At 41.5% G+C, this 23,205-nt stretch overlaps 1 protein-coding gene across 2 annotated transcripts; it reads right to left on the bottom strand.

Moving 5' to 3' along the window:
• Nucleotides 1–7,081: 7,081 nt before the first annotated feature.
• Nucleotides 7,082–21,503, bottom strand: LOC120026509 (transcription factor AP-2 gamma-like). 2 transcript variants are annotated; one of them, XM_038971408.1, is made up of 7 exons: nucleotides 21,474–21,503; nucleotides 17,129–17,578; nucleotides 16,876–16,927; nucleotides 13,863–14,085; nucleotides 9,953–10,071; nucleotides 8,336–8,477; nucleotides 7,082–7,376 (listed from the first exon to the last, which is right to left on the bottom strand). In XM_038971408.1, exons 1-7 carry the CDS (start codon nucleotides 21,501–21,503, stop codon nucleotides 7,082–7,084), a joined length of 1,311 nt encoding a protein of 436 aa, XP_038827336.1. The 2 variants fall into 2 exon arrangements, with proteins under 2 accessions (XP_038827336.1, XP_038827332.1); XM_038971404.1 differs by lacking the exon at nucleotides 21,474–21,503 and adding an exon at nucleotides 18,755–18,802.
• Between the last annotated feature and the right edge of the window lie 1,702 nt (nucleotides 21,504–23,205).

Here is a 23,205-nt window from a genome sequence, read left to right as displayed (position 1 = left end):
ATCAAGTCTGTACATGTAGGCCTGTTTGTTGACTAAACAGCTTGTTCCAATTACTGTTGTTGCTCGGTGCTAGATAGGTGGACAAGGTATGTTTGTTAGGGAGACGACAGATGCTTTTCATTTGGCTAGAGATTTGGTGTCGGCCATCTTGTAATTGATCTGTTTTTCTGTTGTGCTAAATAGAAAGACGGAGGAAGTGGAGGCCATAGCAAAGTGGGGGAAATCTTATCCTTGATAAAAGTGACCTCTATCATAAGAACCGGAGTCCTAGTTCCTAGTTCCAGTTAGTTGGCAGTTCAGAGAAGAGGAAAGAATCCTTATTGTGGTTCTTAGCGGAGGTAGCTAGCAGAGCTAGTTCCCTGAGAAACCTAAACATCTGTTGTCTGTGAGGGGAGGCGAAGGATAGAGGGGTGGCTGTGGACCCGGCGACACTGCAGCCTGCACTGCAGTCTAATTGGTAGGATGTGTGAGGAGGAGAAGGAGGGGTGTTTGGGTGGGCGGCCGAGGAGGAAGAGGGACAGGCCACCACATTCCCACAGAATGAGTCCAAAATAAAAGAACAAAAAGCAGAGAAGAGGAGTGATTTATGCAGTGAGTGCACCCTCCTCCCTGCCCCTTCCCCACTTCCCTGGGTCTATACACCCCCCCCCCCCCCCCCCCCCCCCCCCTAGCTAAACCTATCTTCATCTGTAATTTAGATTAATTTCTTCCATATTTTCTCCCCCGGATTAGTTGTTTACCATTCCCCGTTGTTGTTTGATGTTCTCGTTATTTAATTCACCTCCCCCTCCTCTAAAATCAAGTTCCAGGTTAGACCCTTTTTTCGTGTCCCCCTGATCTGTATTGATTTTTGTCTTGTACCCATTTTCAAGGTACAATGAGTGATATTGTAAATGAGGAAATAAGGAACGGCTGTAGTTGATAGGGATGTGACATGGCACGTTTTCAACCTTGCACTATTAAGTGGTTTCAGTGGCCAGGAGTTTCAGTACCGATTAGAGCAACTGCAAATTACTCTTAATGAGGAGCAGATTTGAATGGTGGTTATGTTGTGTCTGTTAGGAAAGGGCAAGAAGGAAGTAGATAAAAGAACTGACTCATTGACATTTTGTTATGGAGTCAAGCATACATGAACACATTCCCACTGATGTGCTGGTAACTGAACCCATTTGTTTCAATCAAGACAGGATAATATGCCAAAAGAATGACTCACACAACTTGGGTAACAACTTAGGATTCTTGTCTTCTTTGAAGCCAGTGAGTGTCTCACGATCTGTCCTCCTCCATTTTGAACCACAATGTCATTCTTCTTCAGCTGTGTTTTAAGGAGGACTACACCTGAAACGATGTATTGCCACCCACTACTGGATGCGTGAAATAAAAAAAGGGGGAAAGTCTAAATGGAAAAGGGAAATAAACTCACGTTTAATCCACTCAAACATCTGAAAACAAAATACAAAACTAAAAACAACGACCCTTAGTCCTTCAGAATACACTCAGAGCCCTACTCAGATCTGGTGACCTAAGAGGACAGAGCTGCTGCTCTGGTCAGTAGACCATGCAGCTCCTCACCGGTTACATCCTTCATTCCCAAGAAACGTTCAGCTGCAGATGCGATGACATCGATCTTTCTGTAGTTCTTATTTGATTCAGTGCAGTTTATTACCATAGCAATAAATGCCCAAAAATGTATTTTCTTCACGAGAAGGGTATCTGGATCCTGCACTGGAGTGCGGTGTATTCACGGCAACAGAACCACTAGAACATCCTTTAACTTTACTCGCTGTCTCTGCATAGGAGACGCGCTGGAGCTCTTATCCTAGCCATCTCTGCCTCCTTCACCCTTACAGGACATTCAGAGAGCTCATGTACATGATTCCCACCACAATTGCAACATTCCACATCATCATCTTCTGCAGCAAAATAATTACTCAAGTCACACTCTTTGCAAACACTTGACACATGTCAAAATTATTTGCAGTTGAAACACTGCAGTAACCTGGGGACAAATGCCCTCTCAGGGTAACCCACATATCCCATCTTGACAAATGTAGGGAGCGATATCAAAAAACACTAACGCAGACGTACTCTCTATCTTCTTTCCATTGAACATACGCATCAATCGTCGACCCCCAACTACTCCAGGAATTTTCATCTTGATCTTCAGCCCCAACTTCCACAGACACTCCAGAAATCACGCCCCGGATTGGTGCACTGCTCCGAAAATCGAAAGCAGTCTCCTCTTTCTCCTTGATTCTGGTGAGGCGCAACACACACTCCTTTTGTTCTGCCGACACACAAAAAATAAACAAAATTCCACTTCTGGTCACCCTCACTGGTCACCCTCACAAATTGGCAGCATCAAACGGATCTCCCAGGTACTGTACATCTTCTTATCCTGAAACTGCACTCCTACTAAAACTGCACTTCCTGACGGGCCATCCTCAGGTGGCAAGAGTAGGCAACAACACGTCTGCCACGCTGATCCTTAACACTGGGGCCCCTCAGGGGTGTGTACTTAGTCCCTCCTGTATTCTCTGTTCACCCACGACTGCGTGGCCAAACACGACTCCAACACCATCGTTAAGGTTGCTGACGACACAGATCACCGAAAAGGATGAGACGGCCTATAGGTAGGAGGTCAGAGAACTGGCAGTGTGGTGCCAACAACCTCTCCCTCAATGTGAGCAAGACAAAGGAGCTGATCGTGGACTACAGGAAAAGGAGGGCCGAACAGGCCCCCATTAACATCGACAGGGCTGTAGTGGAGCGGGTCGAGAGCTTCAAGTTCTTGGTGTCCACATCACCAACAAACTATCATGGTCCAAACATACCAAGACAGTCGTGAAGAGGGCACGACAAAACCTTTTCCCCCTCAGGAGACTAAATAGATTTGGCATGGGTCCCCAGATCCTCAAAAAGTTTTACAGCTGGACCATCGAGAGCATCCTGACTGGTTGCATCACCGCCTGGTATGGCAACTGCTTGGCATCTGACCGTAATGCGCTACAGAGGGTAGTGCGAACAGCCCAGAACATCACTGGGGCCAAGCTTCCTACCATCCAGGACCTATATAATAGGCGGTGTCAGAGGAAAGCCCATAAAATTGTCAGAGACTCCAGTCACCCAAGTTATAGACTGTTTCCTCTGCTACCGCACGGCAAGCAGTACCGGAGCACCAAGTCTAGGACCAAAAGGCTCCTCAACAGCTTCTACCCCCAAGCCATAGGGCTGCTGAACAATTTATAATATCGCCACCGGACCATTTACATTGACCCCCCCCTTCTTTTTTACACTGCTGCTACTCGCTGTTGTTTGTTACCTATGCATAGTCACTTCGCCCCCACCTACATGTACAGATTACCTCAACTAGCCTGTACCCCCGCATACTGACTCAGTACCAGTGCCCCCTGTATATAGCCTTGTTATTGTTATTCATATGGTGTTACTTTTTATTATTACTTTTTATTTTAGTCCACTTGGTAAATATTTTCTTCTTCTTGAACTGCACTGTTGGTTAAGGGCTTGTAAGTAAGCATTTAACAGTAAAGTCTGCAATTGTTGTCTTCGGCGCAAGTGACAAATAAAGTTTGATTTGATTTACTACAAAACTGTGAAGAAGTTGTGCCATGAGCAGTAGGCATACTAGACAGCCTTTTAACTGCAATTTTAGCTCTCTTAATCCGTCATTTAGCGACTGTAGTCTATGCAGTATTCTCATCAGCTTCATTCTCACTCATCTTTGCCAACACCATCAGTTTCAAACTCGGTATCCGCTTCCGCCATTTTCTGAGAGTTCAACCACCCACACCGCTATCCGGGATCCTTGGAACATCCAAATATTGCATAGCTGGCCACCACCGTGTCATGTGACTTCTCGCGACCTATATAGAAAGGTCATCGAGTCACAGCTTACATAAAATATGATTATGGCTCGATGATTTGAACATTTACAACTAGCTTTGGGAGAAGACGCATATTAGATTCAGGTACAGGTACGTGTAACAGGTCCAAACCTGCTTCACATATAAACCATCCTATGTTGATTTGAAAATGAGTGAGTGGGTGCGTCACTTTAACCATAGAGGGATAAAATATGGCCAATGCAAATGAATATCTAGTTGTGATGAATGGGGGCAAATGACAGGGGAGAAAAAACGTTCAAATGTTCCATGAGAAAAAAAAAACTCTTTGGACTGTTCATCAGCAGTCACAAATACAGGATCATTCAGCTTTCATTGAATATTGTACATGTCGTAAAGGAGTGAAACCTGTCATTAAAAACCTGGAAGGCAAAGAATGTTCATGGTAATTCAGAACCCACAGCCATCTCAAACATCATAACATTCTGAGCATGTGACAGTAAACCCACGAAACTCCAACATCCACTGAGGGCGGCATTCAAAAGAGCAAACAGTTACCTACTGCAGCTAATAACTAGCTTGCGGCTAAAGCTTATAACAAAAAGCAACGCCTGGCAGTAGACAAACAGTAACACTAGTTTGAGAGAGGAAAGAAAAGAAAGAACCTCTGATCAATGCCATTGAGGCAAGGAAATGTTGCCACAATCGTGCTAGCTTGGTCATCAAAGACAATTGAAGCAGTTCCCCCTGGCTCAGCTTTCAACCCCTCTGGAGAAGAACATGTATAAATGTAACTGAAGGCGGTTACAGACAACTGCTAGAGAGTGCTAAGCCATAGCGAGACTGACAGGTCAAACAGGTTCTAAGGGAGAGGCCGCTACTTGTTGGGCTGCTAGGCATGACATGAGTCACACAGCTTCTATTTATCCAACTGGGCACTTTGTTACACTCCAAACAACACTATAAGACACAGGGTAGTAAAATAGGTCTGCTAAAAGTATATCAGTGGTAACACATTTCAATGAGGCATGGGATAGGCTTCCTACATGTGTGTCACTTAAGTAAGAAATCCCCTTGTAATCTGAGTCAAGTGTCTAATACGCATAATGGTAGGACACATTTTGTTTAAAATGGGGACAGGGATTTGTGTTGTGAGAGTTTCTGTGATTCATGTAAACAAAGACTTGCCATATGATTCAGTGGGGATGGGTAAGTGATGATTAAGCAGCCTTTGCTCAAGAGTCAACACATTGAGCACCATAGCACTGTAGTTTTTTTCTCGCCGATCAAAATCGTCTCCTACTGTGAAACGTCCAACATACTCGTACATTTGTCAGTGTGTTATATGCTAAAGTAGAGATCAGCTTTTATTGGGCAACACACAAAAACACCTGTTCCCAAGATGGGCATATACATTTAAAAAGGGGAACGAAAAAAATACAAATACAACATAAATCTTTAGGGAGACAAACAAGTATGTGTGTTGTGCACCAAATGGTTAACTAAGTGAAAACATAAACGAGAAATGTTTTGCTCTCACATGATGCCTTTTTGTACCATCCTCATGCACCAAGCAACATTGCTTATTTGTGTAGCTAAGTTACTACACATAATGATGCCCATTGTTCCCATTTTCTTAAACCATTTATTAATAGGAAAATCTTCACGCAAATGACTTGCCCATAATTTATGAAACACACAACTGAAACTGTTTTGCCTGTTGTACATTGCTGCTTTGTGTACATGCGTGAGTGCATTCGTGCGCGTGTGTGTGTGCGCGTGTGTGTTTGGGTTGCAAGAGAGGGAAAGAGAGGGAGAGAACCCACTGCCTCAGATCTCATCAAATGTCTATGCAAGGCAAAACTCTCGCCCAAATGGGAGAATATCAACACAGTTGTTACACACAGGGTTGACTTTTTATATTCTTTCCTATAGCTTTAAAACAGCTTTACACATATTCAAAAAGCATGTCATACCAACTGCCTAACCTCTACTCTATAAAAACCCATTTATACAACTTTAACGCATTATAAAAAGTTAAGCCACACACACCACAATGATACCATTATTTACATATCCCATTTAAATTACAACATAAATTAGAAAATATTTACATTCAAGGTAAAGATAACAGGGGAAATCCTCTGTTTGCGGTTCATTGTCTAATTAAAAACACTATTTTTCAAAAGAAATATATACATTTGGCATACACAGACACAGACACACACTCACACAACATAACACATACACTCTTGCTGGTGTTCTGGTTAAAAGAGATACAATTTAGATGAAAATGGCAGATTATGATTGGATACAGTTAACATCAACATGGAATAGTTTGTACTGAAGGTGAGGGATATCTAATCTGGTCGGGGACTGATTCCTTTTACATTTGCAAACTGTAAAAATACTAAAGTAACCAATGGGCAATATAAGTACTTAAAGACAGGATTAAAAGTAACAAAGACCCCATTGCTGTGGCTTTTGTCACAACCCACAAGTAACCATCCGTCATCGAACAATGAATGTCTGCCATTGCAAATCATCTTTAAGGTTTCTGGGGAATGTAGACAAACAAAGAAACAGGCTCCTTTTTTTTTACCAGACCTACCAAAGAAACTCCCATGAACAAAGCACAATAACACCGTACCCATTGAAGTCATTATGAAAATGTAAGCATCAAAGAAAACAAGAATGAAGTGGATTTTCTTATCTCCTATTAAAAAAAATGGCCTTTGGTAAGTCCAATGGGAACTGAGCACCGCGGAAGAGACAGAGGAAATCAGAGGATTTGTCTCCAGACAGAAGAGGAGGGAAAATAGCTGAAAATAATTTACAACCACAGTTACCCATCTTGAAAATATGTCCTATAGGCAAACAAAGTCTGTTTTCTGTTCCTTTCCCCATGTCAACAGCGTCTAGGCCCTTTGGCTGTAAGCAGCTTATGCACCTACTATTACAGTAGGCACCAAGGTAGGTTGATCTCGCATTGAAACCAGTCAATGGTAGTAACAACGCAAAAGCAGTGACAAGTCTTTTGAAAAACTCTACTCGTAAAAGAGCACAGGCCATAAGCACAGGAAATTGTCAATTCAACTGTGTAAAAACACAAATGATCTAGAATCGGAATCATATCGGCAATTTCGCTACTAAATAGGACGTCAAAGTAGTCCAAAGGGGAAAGGGGGGGCTATACAGTCCAATGTGGGAGCATTTCCTCATTTCCTGTGCTTCTCCATTTTGTCGGAGGCTTTGCTACCGTTGTCGGAGGAGCCCTGCGTTTCGCTGCCAGAGCTCAGGTACATTTTGTCCACCTGTTTGAGGGCCTCGTTTAGGTAGTTCTGGAGGGAGGTCATGGCGGCGCAGATGGCGGGCGAGCCGAATCCGTGGGTGATGAGGCTGAAGTGGGTCAGGCAGCTCTGGATTCCCTGATCGAGGATGGGTGCCGGCCGCGAGTTCCCCAAAGGCGAGCGATCCTGAGTCAGCAGGTCGGTGAACTCCTTACAGATTTGCCTTTTAAAAAGAAAACGATTACAGAAATTAGATAAAGGTAAAGAAATGTACATGACCCAGACATAGACTATTGGATTTATGTAGGTATAAGGTGAGGAACTTGTGTGTCAGCTCTGTTTTAAAGACCAAAATTGGCTAAAGAAAATTGTGATAAATAAAAAAGTATACCAGTTTAATTTAAGGACCAAAAAATGTACAGCTGCACCATACAGTTTGCAAAATAGTTGGGAGATTTTCCATGGCACATGGTCTATGAACTGATACACAAAAGGACATTGAATCCAAAACAACGTTGGAATCAAAACTTTGTTTTCAAATTAAATTATTATACAAAATTCTTGCAACCAATAGACTGCAGATTTTGCTGCAAAGAGACAGAATCATTAGATCACTTTTCTTTGGTACTGCCCATGTGTAGCTATTTTTTGGTCACAGGTTCAGGAATGGCTGAAAAATGTACTTGGAGCTAACTCTGCAAATAGAACTGCTGGGTGATTTGAAAAGTCATAGTCAATCAATCGATAATATAATAATACTCTTAGCAAAGGTGTTTATCTTTCATTTACAATCCTGTAGAAACGATGAGAATCGAAAGGTTCAGAATTTTTGTGAAACATCACAGCACAGTGGAAAAATATATGGCCCACACATACACAAAAAAAAAAATGAAAAAAAGATGACAGAAATTAGATAAAGGAAACGGAATGTACATGACCCAGACATGGACTATTGGATTTATGTCTGGGTGACAATTATCCACTTATATGTGTACACTGTTTCATGTACACACTACGAAATTGGAAGGTCTTCAAAGTAGTGAAGACATCAAGATGTTTTATAAATCAAGAGCAGCTTGAAAACTATTTGAAAAAGGTTTTAACCGAGTCCAAAACGTCACATACGTTCAAAACCCGCAGGGTACATCCCTTCATTTGGAGGAGAGAGAGAGAGAGACTCACTTGGCAGCAAGGAGCATGTTCTTGCGGGAGTTGACCTCATTGCGTTCCACATGTGGTCGACCCAGGTAATCAGCGATGGCCTTTGCCGGAAACTCTGCCTCACATACGTAGCCAAAATCCCTTGCCAAGTGAAGGGCTTCACCTATAAAGACAAACACACAAGTGATGCACACGCATAAAACACACAAACAAACACACACACAAAATACAAAAAAACATATCTAAGAGACAAGTGTGAATGTGGTCTTGCTGACATCCCACATCCCACAGGGGCACTATTATGTAGAAAGGGGAACATTGAAGTGGTGCAACGTAAATAATCAGTTGCGCTCAGTCTCTTGGCTCGGGGGAAGCTGTGCCAATGAGATGAATATATCCCATCTTCAGGGGTGACTTCCTGCATGGTCTTTAATGGGCTTATGTGGCTAACTGCACCCGGGCAGCCTGTAGCACCAAACAGAGGCACTTATTGATAGACACACAGATCACTTGGGGAATGTAGCTATTCAGAAACATTAGGCTTTAAGGTCAGTTAACCCCCCTGGCAAGTCAAACACGTTATAACAAGCCTTAATTCAGACTTTGAAGGTCTCTAAATAACACTGGCCCCGAGTCATTCTCCTGCACCGAACTGTCACTCCATTTATAGTGAGTAGAGTTTATATGGGGGGGGGAAATGAAATTACACGTGGCTTCGGGCGGCTAGGCGCACAGCGATGCGTCATTGCTTAGACATTGTCTAGCCGAGGTATGACTGACGAAAGCGTCAAAGACGGGATTTAATGAAAAAGTAGACCGAGGTGACTATCCTGCCTAAAAACAATGATCTAAAACAAGAAAAATCTTCATGAAATACTTTGCCCTGAAAATGATTTGAGGAGATGGGTATTTAACATCTTTCAAGAGTTTGTGTGATTTGAAAGACAGGAAGGTTACAAGCTACATGTTTCTTTGTCCTTTGGTCGCATGTGCTGTATTAGATAATGCCACAGCCGTAATAGACGTAATAGATAGGGATGGACTCCGTGAAGTTGTCTTTCGGGGCTATTCTCTTACTCTACTGGTCTTGGCCAGCTGCTTGGTAACCTCAAAATGTCACCAAGGCAGTCAGGGTGGATAATGTCAAAGCTTCCTTGATTTTCAAAGGCAGTTAAATGTAGTGAAAGACAAAAATCAAACATCCGCTAGGTCACTGCCATTTTGACCAAAAATGAGGAAATGACAAGACAAAGACCAGCCACAGCTACTATTGAAGCCAAGTTCCAGTAAGTTTTAAACAGCCAATATTATAATAATACAGGTAATCATGTCACAGTAACGGAATCGCAGAGTTTAGGTTCACCATATAAATATAATGAATAGATGGTACAACACCAGTGGAAGTGGTAAAAACAAAATGACCATCTCTGATGGGATGACTACAAAGACATCCAAATGATATGTTGTTTATCACATCTCTGTATATGTGCAACAATTAATTCAATTGGCTCTCCATTTTGGACCAGCCAACTTGTTCAAGGAGTAAAGATGGAGACGAGTTCTATGCATTGTTTTTCTATGATGTCATATGTTTTTGGCTCATTCACCACAGTTTTAAAGACGAAGAGGGCAGCATACCTTCTACCAGTGCAGTTAGCAGGGTGACATTAGCAGCCTTCCTCCTTCCAGCGGGCAGGTTGAGCCCAATCTTGTCCAACTTCTCTCTCAATGACCGGCCACCATTTTTAGACTTGGCTCTGTTGGAAAAATAAGGACAAATACAGTTAGTGTCATCATCGTTACTTGACAAATGTCTGCTTTCATACGAACAGGGCCACATTGGGGTCATATAAAGTGAAGAAATGTCTGAATTCATAACGGTCATACAGTCCCTCTAACTAAAGAATATAGCATATTCCATTCCATAGGCTATTTGTGATTAAATGTTTTTCCTACGAATCGAAAAGTAAGCATCAATAAGTGATGTTGTAAGGGCTGTCACCCAAACTTCAGACTTCCTACCACTTTGAGAAAACCTAGCAGCAAAAGTCTCCCCCATCCCCGAAGGAGACCTCATCATTCACTTTTGAAAACAAATAAATCAAATGAAAAAGAGCCTCCGATACCCATCCTAACCTAAAACAAAAATACATTAAAAATGCTTGTGCTTCTAGTTCCGACAGTGCAGCAATATCTAACAACTTCCCAACAACTACCTAATACACACAAATCTAAGTAAAGGAATGGAGTAAGAATATATACATATAAATACATGGATGAGCAATGACAGAGTGGCATAGGCAAGATGCAATATATGGTATAAAATACAGTATATACATATGAGATGAGTGATGCAAGATATGTAAACATTATTAAAGTGGCATTATTAAAGTGACTAGTGATCCATTTATTAAAAGTGGCCAAAGATTTCAAGTCTGTATGTAGGCAGTGTGTTAGTGATGGCTGTTTAACAGTCTGATGGCCTTGAGATAGAAGCTGTTTTTCAGTCTCTCGGTCCCAGCTTTGATGCACCTGTACTGACCTCGCCTTCTGGATGGTAGCGGGGTGAACAGGCAGTTGCTCGGGTGGTTGCTGTCCTTGACGGGTGGTTGCCATACCAGGCAGTGATACAGCCTGACAGGATGCTCTCAATAGTGCATCTGTAAAAGTTTGTGAGGGTTTTAGGTGACAAGCCAAATTTCTTCAGCCTCCTGAGGCGTTGCTCCACCTTCTTCACCACACTGTCTGTGTGGGTGGACAATTTAAGTTTGTCCGTGATGTGTACGCCGAGGAACTTAAAACTTTCCACCTTCTCCACTGCTGTCCCGTCAATATGGATAGGGGGTTGCTCCCTCTGCTGTTTCCTGAAGTCCACGATCATCTCCTTTGTTTTGTTGACGTTGAGTGAGAGGTTGTTTTTCTGACACCACACTCCGAGTGCCCTCACCTCCTCCCTGTAGGCTGTCTCATTGTTGTTGGTAATCAAGCCTACTACTGTTGTCTTGTCTGCAAACTTGAGGATTGAGTTGGAGGCGTGCATGGCCACGCAGTCATGAGTGAACAGGGAGTACAGGAGGGGGCTAAACACGCGCCCTTGTGGAGCCCCAGTGTTGAGGATCAGCGAAGTGGAGATGTTGTTTCCTACCTTCACCACCTGGGGGCGGCCCGTCAGGAAGTCCAGGACCCAATTGCACAGGGTGGGGTTGAGACCCAGGGCCTCAAGCTTAATGATGAGCTTGGAGGGTACTATGGTGTTGAATGCTGAGCTGTAGTCAATGAACAGCATTCTTACATAGGTATTCTTCTTGTCCAGATGGGACAGGGCTGTGTGCAGTGTGATGGCGATTGCATTGTCTGTGGATCTATTGGAACGGTAAGCAAATTGAAGTGGGTCTGATGTCCTTGACTAGTCTCTCAAAGCACTTCATGACGACAGAAGTGAGTTCTAAGGGGCGATAGTTATTTAGTTACCTTTGCCTTCTTTGGTACAGGAACAATGGTGGCCATCTTGAAGCATGTGGGGACAGCAGACTGGGATAGGGAGACATTGAATATGTCCGTAAACACACCAGCCAGCTGGTCTGCGCATGCTCTGAGGACGCGGCTAGGGATGCCGTCTAGGCCGGCAGCCTTGCGAGGGTAAACACGTTTAAATGTCTCACTCACGTCGGCCACAGAGAAGGATAGCCCACAGTCCTTGGTAGCGGGCCGGAACGGTGGCACTGTATTATCCTCAAAGCGGGTAAAGAAGGTGTTTAGTTTGTCTGGAAGCAAGATGTCGGTGTCCGTGACGTGGCTGGTTTTCCTTTTGTAGTTCGTGATTGGTCTGTAGACCCTGCCACATACGTTTAGTGTCTGAGCCATTGAATTGTGACTCCACTTTGTCCCTATACAGACATTTCGCTTGTTTGATTGCCTTGCGGAGGGAATAACTACACTGTTGGATTCGGAAATATTCCAGTCAAATTATGCTTCTCCCGCCCTAAGAACATAGAAGGGAAATCACACACACACACACACACACACACACACACACACTAAAATTCCCCACTCGCTGTAGCCAATTCAGTTTTCCACATGACTGAGTGGCAGGCTTCGCTCCGTCCTTGGCGGGTGAGAGAGACAGTGTCTTTGGGGAGGCGTGTGTGTGACTGCCCCACTCCCTCCACACCGTCGCCTATCGCTTCATGACCTAGTTAACAGTGCCTCAGAGTGTGTGTGTGTGTGTGTGTGTGTGTGTGTGTGTGTGTGTGTGTGTGTGTGTGTGTGTGTGTGGCTTTAATGCGTGTGGCACTGGCGGGGTCACATGGAAGTAAAAAACTTCCATTCCCAGCAAAGATAGGCAGGAGCGAACCCCTAGTCCCTCAACAGACTGCCTGCTGATATATGGGGCACAAGGTCAACTGCTCAGCAGCAATTAAAACAGCCCTATAGCCCCCCCACATAGACACACACAAACATACTCTATCTATCATACTGGTGCTAACTACTCTGATGTAACATATCCCCAAAGCGAAGTATCTGGAATTGCAGGGCACGTACAAAGGTAGTCACGGTGCTTCCACACAAGCAATGAAGAGGAACAGCAACACATCTGCTTTCAGAGAACCACTAAACTTTCCTAAATTAATGTCTGTCCATGAACCAGGTATGAACTTTTCACAGTATAGACCTACACTCTTTTATAAAAAGGTTCCAAAAGGGTTCTTCGGCTGTCCCCATTGGTGGACCCTTTTTGGTTCTAGGTAAAACCGTTTTAGGTTCCAGGTAGAAGCAAAACAGTTCTACTTGGAACCAAAAGGGTTCTACCTGGAACCCACAAGGGTTCTTCAAAGGCTTCTCCAATGGGGGCAGCCGAAGAACCCTTTTAGGTTCTAGATAGCAACTTTTTTGCTAAGAGTGTACAACTGAATATAGACCGACAATCTTTCACTCGTTTAGTATCCAACAACCGGAAGTAGCTCACTAACAATAGCTGTAAAACAGGAGCAACATCAGAGTAAACTGAGAAATGTATTGCGTGCACATCTCGCTGTGATCTCCTAACTACATCACATCAGCTGTATCACAATCACTGATCCTTTGAGCTGCTGTGAACCATATTTTAACAGACTATATGTTGGCCATTGTTCACAATTACACCCGCTGGGGGCAGCAGCGTAGCCTAGTGGTTAGAGCGTTGGACTAGTAACCGAAAGGTTGCAAGATCGAATCCCCGAGCTGACAAGGTACAAAATCTGTCGTTCTGCCCCTGAACAAGGCAGTTAACCCACTGTTCCCCAGTAGGCCTTCATTGTAAATAAGAATTTGTTCTTAACTGACTTGCTTAGTTAAATAAAGGAAAGAAAAAAAACGTCAACACCTGCCGGCATTATGATGCAGTTATAATGCATTTGTTTATTTAAACCTTCAGGCTAAAACTAAAAACTTAAAGCCGACAGGTATAGCTTATTATGATGATGTTATAATGCTTTGCGATACATGTTTAACACCCCTTATAATGTCTTAGAACCATCTCACAATGGATTGACATTGTGCGAATACTGACCTGCGCAGGACTCCCCCCAGCAAGGAGGCGTTGAGGCATTCGGGAGGGGACAGACGCCGCTGCACCTCAGCCACAGTCACCTTGTACTTGGAGGTGGAGCTGAGAAGCGAGAGGCGTCCGGGCACTGAGCAGAACACCTCGGTGGGGTTGGACACCATGCCTAGCAGGGACTCCTTCTGGAAGGGCAGGCCCAGTGAGTTGCTCTTGGGGAGAGACATGGGGCCTGGGAAAGGGGTGTGGAGAGAGAGGACTGGTTAGTATGAGTGTAGGTTAATATAGATGTGAAGAGAAATGATAATGAGAGTAGGATTAGTAAAAGTAAGAGTAAAAGTTGGAGTATCAAGGTAAATGTATCTGTATTGTCCCATTGGGAATTTTGGTTTGCAGCGAGGACAGACGGACATTAGACAACATTATTGGACTTTCTGGAGGTTGTGCTACATTGTAAAAATGTTATTTTGAGAAGAGACTGTTTCTTTGAGAAATTCAGGTTGAGTCATCAAGACTGGCTGCGTCTGCCGAGTTGTAAATCTTATCCACACTGTTAGTAACCTCCAAACACTGCAGCTTGGATTCTAACTTTAACATGCTTTTCCTTATAATAAACTATGAAATTTAACACCATCATAATGATTTGTAAAAAAAATCAGGGTGACTGACCTGTTACACGTAAACAACAAACATGTTTACTTTGTGGAAGCCAAAATGTAGACCATAAGTAGCCATTAACTAGATAACGATAATTCCTGCGGTGTCACAGCTAAAAGTCCCCTCATTCCTACCACCCACTGACATGACATCCACACACATACATACACAACTGCTCCATACTTCTTCACAGAGGGAAGATTGCAATTGCATACTCCCCACCTCCTCTCTCCTTGTCTCCTTCTCAAAACCCATTGGATGAGAAAGCCAGAGTATCCTCCCCTCTGACCTTCTCCTCCAATGGGTTTTGAGAAGGAGACAAGGAGAGAGAAGGTGAGGAGTATGCAATTGAAATCTTCCCAATGAATCCCTTCTCCCTGCCTTGCCTATCTGAAGAATTATATACAGAAACAGGGCCTATATTGGACGGCCATTTTGGATTAAACGTTCAAGGGTCTGTAGCTACTTCTAATTGAGTGACTAAAAATAACCTCATCTAAAGACTTGTCCAACTGGCAAACTAGGTGGCCATTTTGGGTCAAAAGTTCAAGGGTCAAACTAAACAAGTCACACCCAGACAAACATACAAAGTACACTACATATACCTTCGTCCTCACCAGCAAGAATTCCCCCCTCATAATAAGTCCTCTGTAAGCGATCAAAGTTCCTGCCCCCTCGTAGTCCTAGTACTGAGAGAAGAATCACAAAAGGGGGGCAAAATTATGATTTAGAGCTCATCTATTGGATAAACAGCTAAGAGGGAAGTTTTGCTTTCACCGTTTACAATAATGTACAGTAGGCTGTAGGCTAACCACAGTCTGCCCTTGAGTGTAAGACCAATAAATTGAGCCATTGCACAACAACAATTTTTTTATCGTGCAACTTGTTACCTCCTTAATACTGTATGTTTGATCAGATTATCGTATTGATTCAAATCTGAAAATCAACAATGTCCACCAATGTAATGTGTGTCTCAAATCAAAAATGCCTGAAATTGAGAAAATATATATGGTATGCAAAATGAGGCATTAGGAGCATTTAGGTAGCTTTAACACAAATGGTTATAGCTGGATTAAATAAAATATTCAAGCTTTCTACTGCCTAGATGGCCATCAAAATCTTTTGTCTAAAAACATAAATAAGTACTTGAGCATGCACATTAGGCTATTCTATATCATGTTAACTATACATTTGTTCACATGCTTCATCCTGTGGAGCAAGCAGTTTAGCATTATACATGTAGGCTTTACTACAGAAAAGACAGCGTCAACTACTCTTTACCATTCTTGCCAATGTCATTCACACTACTAACTGTAGTCACCCACCATACCACAACAATGTTATCTATCATTACAGTTCTTGAACCTACATGTCTACAGTGATGTTGTTTTAACAAACCATACATCTAGAATACATTTACTACTAATATGATCAATCCGATATCTACATAAATCTAGAAATTCATTGGGTTACAAAGGTGGTGCAGAATTTCAAATCAATGCACAACATGACCTTCTTCTGAGTGAAAGACTGTTGAAGGAAGGCGTAATAGATAACACTCTGAATCCTCCTCATTCAAAACATTTCATGCCCCAACAAATGACTGATTTGCAAGTAGGACACCACACCCCAGCTAAAGCTGGTTTTGCAGAACGTCAGCCAGCGAGTCCTGAGAAGAGCAATCCATTGGACTGCTTTTAACTGGAATTCAAAAGGAGTCGAATGCACCAGCTTAGACCTCTAAAGACCCCTCCCTCCCTCCCTCCCTCCCTCCCTCCCTCTCTTTCTCTCTCCCTCTCTTTCTCTCTCCCTCTCTCTCCCCAGTCAATGCAGGATTTCAAGGATTGCACAATGTCCTCACAGTTACATCTTGTCAGCGAGAGCCTGCTATTTTGAAAAGGTTCTTTTTCTGGTGCTCTATTCAAACGACCTCAGCACGAGAACACACAGAGGATCAAACTGGGCTTAGTTAAGTGCACCTCATGACTACGGGGATTATCAATGTATGTACGAACAAGTACAACGAAAAGCCTTTCCCATTCCGATTTTTTATAATCAAATGCAAAGACATCACTGTACAAATAATTGCAAAATATTTGTCGAAGAAGATTTTTTCCAGGTATGTACTTAGTAACAAGCAATCTCAGGGATGGAGTTAATGGAAATAGCACTCAATGTTTCTCTATTGCATCCGTGTTACCTGTTGCACACGCAGTGCCTTATACACCAAGCATGTCTATCTCACAAACCAGTAAGTGTATTGTCTTGAAGTGGCAAAAGCATTTTTACCATTTCATCAATTAGTTTGATCAATTAGTTAATATACAGTAGGAAAGTAGCGATGTGGAAAGTAAAATAATCTCACCTTTTTTGATGACCGTCTGATCTGCCATTATAATACTGTGATCATCTACATGCTGAAAAAAAAGAGTTTCATATAAGTGATGTTATAGTCATTCTTACAAGGGAGTTCATTATGAAATATGCCATTTCCATTCCGTCCATTACATGAAACCATAATAAAACCATGCCTTTGTTGCAAGCCAATATATTTTTGTTTTCGATGTCATGCTTCTTTCAATTTAAGTCAGCAACAAAATCACAATGAAATCACTCACTTGAACATCATCCAGGCCATGGCCCATTTCGTGCAGTCCTATATTATCACCAATGACGGATGACTCAATGCTATGAGCGTGAGGCGGTAGCAGTTCCGGCCGTCGGAAACCTTCTCTCCTCAAGGCGGACGAGCCGCCTTCCAGGCCCAGAATCTGACTAGCGAGTCCGCTTCGCGAATGAGGTCCTTCTTGACCCTGTCTCCCCGGCCATGATTGTTGCTGGTTCGACGATTGGTGTATGGAGTTGATGTTGAAAGGGTCGCCGAGGTGCGAGTAGGGGTCACTGGACTGGGGGTATGATATAGGCTGGTAGGGAGGTGGAAAATACGGGGGTTGGAAGTCTGAGTTGGCCGAGTGGGAGAGAGACGGCGACGGGCTGTAAAGGTGCTGGCTCACTGCGGGGAGGTGAGGTAACCGGGGGTTCCCATTGCTACTCCCGTCGTGCCTTTCCTAGGGACAGAGAGACTTACGTTAAGGTTGACAATGATATTAAGATAAATTATAAAATGTTGTGCCCCTTGTCAATCAACCAAATTCATAGTGAATCAACAATCGTCGACAAAATTAGAAATAACAACTGTGTTGATAGCTAGGCCTGACATCGAGATGTATTTTTCACCATCGTTTAGGAAGGCATGGTCTGTATAGTGAAATGTTTTACACATTCATGCCTAGGCTCACATTTAGTGGGCGAAATAAGGCCATTTTTTTTATTTTATTGCAGTACTCAATTTCTGGAGGTCAGACTATTTTTCAGGAAAAAAAATAGGCAATACATGGTTTTAGTATTCAAAGTAGCCTAATAATGCATATTTTGTTAAACTGAAAAACTTTCTGATAGTTTATGCAATCTGTGGACTATTGAGGTATTGTTGTCACCATGGTCAGCTTTCATTAGACAGACAGGAGGGAACTATTTTACTACCCACGTGGAACTATAATAATAATAATAACAATAATAATTTTGTCATTTTAATTATTTACAATAACCTGATTTAGGCTTAGCTCAGAGAAATAAGCCTAAATAAATCAAAAAGCTTTCCACTTTCATTAAAATCCCACTCATGTAACAATTTTTCTTTACTATACAATCCATATAGACTAATCTAAAAGTTATTTACTGAAATCAAAACTACATGGCGTCAGTCGCCAATGCATTAGTGGAGGAGATTCTGCGGATAGTCAAAGCCCATCGAGATTAGCCTATAGACATCTAATAATGTTGCATATTTAGAAACATATTGACAATGCAAAGAAACCAGAAAACCAAACACGGATGCCCTAATGCACTTGAACTTGCATTTAAGATGAATTCCATAAAAGCAAATAGTGACAACGAAAATAGCATATACCGACCACTGATCTGTCTTATTCTAAATGCTGTATCATTTAAAAATGTTCCATCAAAATCATTTTCATTCTGTAAAACTTTTATCGAGTCTGCCTAAAAGCTATTGTCGCGCAAAAAATATCCATAAAATTGGCTACCAATTTTAGATGCGATGGTGTGATGGAGCGCATGAGGGCCACAACCTTTTCATAAAATGTTTTTTTCATAAATCCTAGCCTTGTTGAAACGCAGGCCTAATGCCGTGCGGTTTGTCTATGTGTATAGCTAGAATTTACCTCGCAGTCGTCCTCGTACTTCACGTTATCTGCTAGTTTCCACAGCATAGTTTCTGACAGGCAAAATGTTACACCAAGAAGGTTGACCAGGTAAATTGGTGGTTTTCTACGAGTTAATCCAGGTAGGAAATGAAGTAATACTGTACTTCCTAGAAATCATGAATCAACTTCTTCAACTCGAGAGGAGGGCGGCGGTTCCTTGAAGCGCACTGACGTTTGAGCGTGATTCGGGCGGCTATCAACGTAGGTCTCAACAGCAACTGAGTGAAAACGGTTGTCAAGCAAGATCCCTTTCCATCCCAACGACTCAGTAAGCAGTTCTTCAGTGAATATGGGAAGACGCGCTGAATAAGAAACTTGACTCCCTCTGACGGACAAAGTGATGATGTTCAAACCTTTTCTCCTTACTGAACCCGCTTGGAAGCATGTGTACTAAATTTGCATAGGTTAGATATTTTTAGGGGGCGTGCCTTTGTCATGATGTCATCTTGAATATGGCAGAATAAAAGTTTGCTGATTGGTTGTTATCTGTTATTATTGGAGCCAATCATATTGCTGTCCGTCTGCAGTTGCTCGCATGACACAAATATTATAGGATTAGGCCTATACTTCCGATAACCTTACTATAGCTTAATTAATTAAATAATAATAATAATAACAGGCCTACTTTATTATTATTCTCTTATTATTGGTAATTGTGGCTGAATAACTAAATGTATTAATATTATAGTTGGAAAACTTGCTTTAAAAAATGATAACAATTATAGCCTATGAATGTAATCGAGAAAATCTATATATTTGTTTGCCATGTTAAGCAATACGATAATCAATGCAATGAGCACATTTGCAAAACAATAGCCTATACGAAAGTCAATGTAAAACATTATGCGCGTATCCTTCAATGCGATCCACGCCAATAACATTGCAGGGCTGTCAAAATGTTGTTACTTTTCTCACTTTTTATTGACTCCATAAAATCATTCGATTAGACCAGGCGTTGGGTTCACTGGCAAAGCGCACCACCCATTCCTTGCCAACAGTCTGAAAAACGAATTAGCATATTTCGCTTCAAGGCGCTCATATCAAATATTGCGATTTCCATGCCAAACTTAATTGTTTAAATAATTTATGCATAGTTACATTACGGAGCTTCACGTTATAGTTTGGTGCCTTCACAAACCTCAAAGACCCAAGGCTTAAAAACATCTTTCTTCTCGAAACCACTAAGCACCAGGGATCTCAAACGAAAAAGTTTAATTAACATTTATGGTGGTGCACTGCAATATCCAAAATAAAGGTTCCCTTTGATGTGTTGATATGCATTACTTCAAGCAAAAGGAAGTGTTTTGAAGACAATAGGCCTAAACGTATGCTTGAGCTTTTCTTTTAATTGTTAAGTTTCCAATATTATTGTGAAATATAATGAGTCCTAGAGACAGGCTACAGCAGTAACTTAATGGTGTGAATAATTTTCTGTCTGATAATCATTTATATGCATGGGAGAACAATACAGGTGTCTACATTTATCATCAAAGTTTTTGGGAATGCGATTCTATGCCTGTTGCGCGCATGTGGTCATCGTCTCTGGGAAACAATTAAAATTGGGTAACGAAGATCAACTCATCCATGAACGATGCGGTGGCTGTAAGCTGCGTGTGGTTTTTCTGTGCGAGATGTGATATAAACCAGAAATGAATGCTCACTAATTAATTAAGGCGTCTTTACATCGCCGTTGTACAGAGTAAAAGAGGTTAGACACGCAAGAGGAACCTTGCCGTTGCGTTGTGAACAGTAATAAATAAATAAATAAATAAACATTTCAATGACTATCATGTCAAGGCCAATTCGTTTAAACAAGGACTATTGACAGAATAGACACTTGTAAAGTAAATCGTTATCCATTAAAGCAATTAGCAACACGTTAGGCGTCACATGGGCCAAGTGGTTTAACGTGAAGAAGAAATGCGCTTTCGAAAGAGAAAAATAAAGAATTGAATTATGCTAATATTATCTGTCACACTGAAGAAGCTAGCTCGTGTAGGCTATATAGCCTATGTGCAACTAAGAAATTCAGAGACAAATGATCAATTTTGAAGCACATGCGCAATCTCAAAGTAGCCTAACTGAAATTAGTTTTATAGTATTTTATTATTGAACCATTTATCTAGTGTAGTCTATAATAGTATATGTTATTATATGGAGCAGATTTGGTCTACTGAGTATTGTGAAAACCAGGATACATAATGTTCTTGAAATGAATAGCACAGGCCAAGTTATCAGAAAACCAGTTGCCAATATGAACTATGAATCTTAGTCGCCGTTGGTCACGTATTTTTGTATGGTGACCAGGTGTATGGCAATTCAGGCCTATACTATTTATCTTCTGCAGGATTTCAAATTCCTAAATTGTGAGCACTCGAGGACCACCTTATTTCAATGGATCGACGTTATATGGTCTATTTTCACGTTGTGACATCGGCTGATGTAAAAGGGGCTTTATAAATACATTTGATTGATATTATCACAACTATTGTCTTTAATAATGAATTCAAATATCATATTTAGCAGCCACTATCAAATACCGCGGAGTAGCCTATTCCAAAGGTCCTAAAAAACTATAACCTACAATTAATGTGCTGACTTAGGTCGAAAGATAGACAATGAATAACCCTTTAATGTTTTCAAATAACACAATAAAGCAAAACATGCATTCGCTTACCCGCCAGTCTAGCCTCTCCAGTAAAGACATCTGCAAGGAACGCAGTATAATTCCAGTGATGTGGCTACGAATGAGTGAATTCGCAAGTGGTCTGTATTGCTGATTTCACCTGGTTTTCTTGGAATGCGCATGCGCCCTGCATGGTAATACACCTGAGTGAAGGCCTATGCAAATTCCAGTTGTAAGCTACTCTGATGCTGTTAGACTTTTCTACGTCTCTCTGAAATTGTATTGCTGTTGAATCTACACATTGCAGAGTAAAATCTTACTTATGAAAGTGTATCTTCATCGAATAAATAATTTTGTAAACCATGTGAGGAGCTGTCAAAATAGGCTTAGGCGTATTCATTTTCGTTTCTTTCCTTTTCGATCAACTACAGCTCAATTTTCTTATACAATTTATTGTGGGGATTCTTTGAGCCTATACCACTGGACTAATCTAATCCCGTCCCATATAAACATCACATTTATTGTTTAGACTATCGTAAACGTGTGTAGGGTTGATAGATTCAAATATATATCCTGAAATTGTCGCAATTTCAAAGCCAAATGCCAGAGGATAAGAATAGCCTATAGCGAAATACCTGTCAACTAAACTACTTACTTAGGCCTACTACAACAACACATTATTGACGCATTCCAATTTTGTTCAATGAACGGTTGAAGGCTAACAAAAATGCATAGCCTGCTTTTCCTTTAAAGTTTCATTAAAATTGATTAATCACAATACAATTTTTCATACAACGACTAATCATATGCCTATATTGTTTGTATTTATTTTTGCACAATTGCGTTGAAAGAAAATATTTTTCTCTTGACTGTCAATGTAAAAGCTATGTACTGTGAAAATGTTATGTGAATGAAATCATGAGAATAAATGCATGGTCACCCTATTTGATTCAGTTTAATCCATCTTTGAGGACTACATGAAGAAGATGGTTATATATAAAATGCCTAATAATTAAGAAGATAATACAAGATTCCTTTTTTTTTTTTTTTTTTACAAGGGCATGGGATTTTGTAAGAATGAAAATTGAAGCTCGGAGTATGTAGACAGGCCTATAGGGAATAGGCTACATCAAATTGAAACGTTGAGGGGGTTTCCTCATAGTCTTTCATCGAAAGAGTAGGCCTACACACATACTGTATTTCATTAATTTACTTGCATGAGAAACAGAATTCCCCAATGCGACTTTTTCCAGTGGTCATATCCTAAATTAGTATAATCTAGTTATCCGCAGAGTAGAGTTCCAGAGTTCTACTACTCTAAGTAGAATCTAAGGCAAAGTTACAACTCTGCTGCCATCTTGTGACAGGAATTATTAAAGCCTTGACACCTTCGTGTGACTTAAATTACACATTTGCTCTTTTGGGTTCATTTACACCAGGGGTGTCAAACTCATTCCACGGAGGGCCTAGTGTCTGCAGGTTTTTGGTTTTTCCTTTCAATAAAGCCCTAGACAACCAGGTGTGGGGAGTTCCTAACTAATTAGTGATGTTAATTCATCAATCAAGTACAAGGGAGGAGCGAAAACCCGCAGACACTCGGCCCCCCGTGGAATGAGTTTGACACCTGTGATTTACACTTTCATGGTCGTGTACTAAAAGTAGGCTACTATAATTGAAACCCAAATATACCTTAAATCCTATAAACCCACCCTTAAACCTGAAAAACACCTGCAGTGTCATGAAAAGGTGATGTACAGTAGTTTGGCGATACACCCAAAATACA

Source organism: Salvelinus namaycush, chromosome 2, assembly GCF_016432855.1.
Source record: "Salvelinus namaycush isolate Seneca chromosome 2, SaNama_1.0, whole genome shotgun sequence".
Classification (NCBI taxonomy): Eukaryota; Metazoa; Chordata; class Actinopteri; order Salmoniformes; family Salmonidae; genus Salvelinus; species Salvelinus namaycush.
Note: the sequence above shows the minus strand (reverse complement) of the source record. Positions and strands in the feature narration are given on the sequence as shown.

Coding starts and splice junctions, on each gene's coding strand:
- LOC120026509 (XM_038971404.1), bottom strand. CDS start 18,802: ATGCTGTGGAAACTAGCAGATAACGTGAAGTACGAGGACGACTGCGAG. Junction 10,072..13,862: donor CTGGGGGGAGTCCTGCGCAG/GTCAGTATTCGC, acceptor TTTTTCCAACAG/AGCCAAGTCTAAAAATGGTG. Junction 8,478..9,952: donor GCTAACTGCACTGGTAGAAG/GTATGCTGCCCT, acceptor TTGTCTTTATAG/GTGAAGCCCTTCACTTGGCA.